We start from the raw sequence: 4,422 nt of genomic DNA on the forward strand, positions 1-4,422 counted from the left end.
CAAGAAAGATGCAGAGTCTACTGATGCAGAATCTGGAGACTCAAAGGATGCAAAAAAAGATTCAAAAAAGGACAAGAAAGATGATAAAAAGGATGCCAAGAATGTTGTGTCTACTGATGCTGATTCTGAATCTGAAGGGGATGCAAAAAAGAGTGAAAAAGATTCAAAGAAAGATAAGAAAGATTTAAAGAAAGATGACAAAAAGAAGTCTACAATGAAGTCTGGAGAGTCTAGTAAAACTGAGTCTGATTGGGAGTCAAAGAAGGTTAAGCGAGATTCAAAGAAAGACGCCAAGAAGAGTGCAAAGGACACAGAGTCTAGTGGTGCTGAATCTGATGTGTCTTCCAAAAGATACCTAAAGAAGACTGAAATGTTCAAAAGTTCAGATGCTGAATCTGAAGAGTCTCTATTTAAACCCGGGCCTAAAAAGAGAGTTGATGAATCAGATGCCACATCTACAGATTCAAAGAAGGATGCAGTGGAACCAAAAAGAGGAATCAAAATGCCATCCCGGAGGTCTACATTCAAAGAAAAAGGAAAAAAAATAGGTACAGGTAGAGTTCCTCCATCAAGAGAAAGACCACTACCTCCTTGTGAGCCTATACTGCCATCACCTAGAGTCAAATGTCTCCGTCAGTGCCAGATGCCTCCTCCACCTCTAAAGCCAAGATACGCCCCTTTGGTATGTTTGCTCCTATTGTATTTTTAGAGAAAATTGGATTAAAAACAAAAGATATATTTTAAATTTTGAATTCATATTTTCTCTGAAGATTAGTTCTCTTTTACTGAAATATTGACAAGTTTGAGACTCACAGGTGAGAAAAGATAGCGTACTTCCACAGGACCCAAAAGAGTTGCAAAACAAATGTCCAAAAGTTAAGAATAGTATTTAGATTGGAGCAGAGAGAACTGGCTTGGGATTTAAGAAACTATTCATGATTATTTGTAAAATGATTTGAAAAATAATTATTCATAATTATTTGTAAAAAGGATAATATTACAAATGTGGTTAACTGTCCTACACTTATGAAAGAAAAAAAAGGAAAATGGCTAAAATTTTTAAGGGGCATATTTTAGTAGGATATAGACATTTCCTAGGAAGTTGCTGAATATGGTAAAAAACTCAACCAAATTCAGACACAGCAAGAGAGAAACATAACATACTAGGATTCAGATATGCTAAAAAGTATATTTAATTATTTAATTTTTTAATTAATTTATTTATTTATTTTTAATTTTTACTTTACAATTCTGTATTGGTTTTGGCATAGATTGACAAGAATCCACCACAGGTGTACATGCGTTCCCAAACATGAACCCCACTCTCACCCCCCTCCCCACAACATGTCTCTGGGTCATCCCCGCGCGTCAGCCCCAAGCGTGTCATATCCTGCATCAGACATAGACTGGCATTTCGATTCTTACATGATATTATACATGTTTCAATGCCATTCTCCCAAATCATCACACCCTCTCCCTCTCCCTCTGAGTCCAAAAGTCTGCTATACACATCTGTGTCTTTTTTGCTGTCCTGCATACAGGGTCATCATTGCCATCTTCCTAAATTCCATATATATGTGTTAGTATACTGTATTGTTGTTTTTCTTTCTGGCTCACTTCACTCTGTATAATCAGCTCCAGTTTCATCCATCTCATCAGAACTGATTCAAATGTATTCTTTTTAATGGCTGAGTAATACTCCATTGTGTATATGTACCACTGCTTTCTTATCCATTCATCTACTGATGGACATCGAGGTTGTTTCCATGTCCTGGCTATTTTAAACAGTGCTGCAATGAACATTGGGGTACATGTGTCTCTTTCAATTCTGGTTTCCTCTGTGTGTATGCCCAACAGTGGGATTGCTGGGTCATAAGGCATTTCTATTTGCAATTTTTTAAGGAATCTCCACACTGTTCTCCATAGTGGCTGTACTAGTTTGCATTCCCACCAACAGTGTAGGAGGGTTCCCTTCTCTCCACACCCTCTCCAGCATTTATTGCTTGCAGATTTTTGGATCGCAGACATTCTGACTGGTGTGAAGTGGTACCTCAAACTATATTCTTTGCTCAGCAATATTTCAGAACTGATGAAAGTCTGGCTATTAGCTGCAAAATTGTTTCTTATCCTCTCTCATTTCAGTCGGTGAATCAAGCAAAAAATTATGGAATCAACAATATTTCACTATAACATTTCCCAAATCATCCCAGCCAGGTGGAAAAAAGAGATTAAGACCTTCAGAAATACTAATCACAGTTCCTGTGAGTATCGACTAGATCATTTTTAACTAAATATAATATCTTACAATACATACATACAAATAAAATACATAATTTGAATTTTGATATCTTTAGGAGGCAGATATTTTAGGTGTATAATTCCCTGTATAGCAGATTGTCCCCAACTGCTTCTGACTGAACTTTTATTTATACATGTTCCTCCATTTCAAAGGCATTTTAAAGCTCATAGGCTAGGTAAGCTGGAGAATCCAATACTGAAACTGGTGGGATCTCTCAGGCAATGTTTACCAGCTACAAAAACATATAAAATTTGAGCCTTAGAATAGAAGCCAATATTGAGGTTTCAGGGCCTTTACATTTTATTTAATCTAGCATTCAAATACTAGATACTTGGAGATTCCAATTTACTATTGATTTATAAAATGGAGTTAATCTTAAAACTAACCAAAAAAAAAGTTAGCTTACAGAGGTCACCCATAGTGATAGCAAAATATGTTTTAAAAGCATCTTCCAAAGCAGAGCTATAGTCAATGCATTTATTCAAGGGCCATTTATTTACATCTATAGAGACCCAAGTTTCATGCTTCTCTTCATGGTCTTCCTTTCATTCCATATAACAATGGAAGAAATATAAGAAGTAAATGTAAAATTAGTCTATGTTGTCACTGTGGCAACCAGCCTTGACAAATGTTTGGACAGAAATAAAAAAATAATAATTATAATATGCTACTGCTACACTAATTAATGAGAATAAGACATGTTTTATTTTATGTATTTGTTTTCAGCAGTGCTTCACAGCAGAGATCTTAGGCTCTCAATTTGGTAAAAAAAAATTGAAAGTATATGTAGAAATCAGGCTAACTCTGAAGCCTACAGAATTGTAAACTATTGTAAGAATTATCATGACACACTTCAAGAGTATCAGTTTATTTTTTTTTAATCTATTTTGGGACAGAAAGATACATGAAATGTTTCAAAATATCTCTCCCATGTAGAAGTTCTAAAGGAATTTATTATCTATTGTGAAGCCAGGTCCTGAAGTGTCATGAATCATTGTGGACCCCCTCTTATCTTAATATGGATCACTGAAGATATTCTGAGGTTCTTCTTAAATTCGTTTTATTTCCAAAGTGGAGTTTTCTCACATACACATACAAACACACACAGAATGTTGAAAAAGAAACAAGACACAATCTAAATAGATGGTCATCAAAAAGCTAGACTATTTGTTTCAATATAAAAAAGATATAACTCATTAAAAACATCATTATTCTAACCATTTTTTTCAGAGACATGATAAAAGAAATGTAGATGAACTTCAGAAGCCAGCTCATATATGGATAAGGCATTCTTTAAGGAAAAAAATTCAAAGTCCATCTATTAATTTAACCGTCATGAGACAGGCCTCATTCAGACATCCTTATACTCATATAAGCCATTCTAAAAGGGCAGAATCTAAAAAGTACAAAGATGACAAAAAAGGAACAGCTTTGAAGAAAATTTCCAAGAAAGATACAGGCCTACATGAAATAGATGAGAAACCTGAAAGAGGAAATAAAGCAGAAAAAACTCCATCAAAATCATCACATGGAAGTCAACTATCTAAGTCAAAGTCCAAATCAGAAACAAACCCAGAATCCAAAGATTCTATACCAGTTTCAATAAAGTATCAAAAAAAAGAAAAGACATATTCAAAAGATTCCAAGGAGATGGATTTTGAGTCCGTAAGTACAGAGAAGTACTCTAGGAGCTCAAAGAATAATTCTGAAGCCATATCAGAGACTTGCTCAAAAAATAGCTCAAATGTGGGTTTAATGGTACATTTAGGGGAGTTGGATGCTGAGTCCATGGAATTTGATATGTGGTTAAAGAATTATTCACAGAATAATTCAAAGAAGCCAACAAAGAAGGATGCAAAAAAAGATGCAAAGGGGAAGGGCTCTGATGCTGAATCTGCAGATTCAAAAGATGCAAAGAAAGATAAGAAGGGTGCAACAAAAGACACCAAGAAAAATGCAAAGAAGGATAAAGACTCTACTGATGCAGAATCTGGAGACTCAAAGGATGCAAAGAAGGATTCAAAAAAGGGCAAGAAAGGTTCAAAGAAAGATGATAAGAAAAAGGATGCCAAGAAAGATGCAGAGTCTACTGATGCAGAATCTGGAGACTCAAAGGATGCAAA

General features: G+C 35.1%; 1 protein-coding gene across 1 annotated transcript; it reads left to right on the forward strand.

The window, feature by feature from the left end:
- Positions 1–46: 46 nt before the first annotated feature.
- On the forward strand, positions 47–4,417 carry LOC120859783 (cylicin-1; the record flags this gene model as incomplete). Its single annotated transcript, XM_040235760.1, has 3 exons — positions 47–682; positions 2,109–2,261; positions 3,530–4,417. Coding segments are annotated over 3 exons (1,677 nt in total), but the record flags the coding sequence as incomplete, so codon positions are not given.
- Between the last annotated feature and the right edge of the window lie 5 nt (positions 4,418–4,422).

The sequence above is a fragment of the Oryx dammah genome, unplaced genomic scaffold (assembly GCF_014754425.2).
Source record: "Oryx dammah isolate SB20612 unplaced genomic scaffold, SCBI_Odam_1.1 HiC_scaffold_3081, whole genome shotgun sequence".
Lineage (NCBI taxonomy): Eukaryota > Metazoa > Chordata > Mammalia > Artiodactyla > Bovidae > Oryx > Oryx dammah.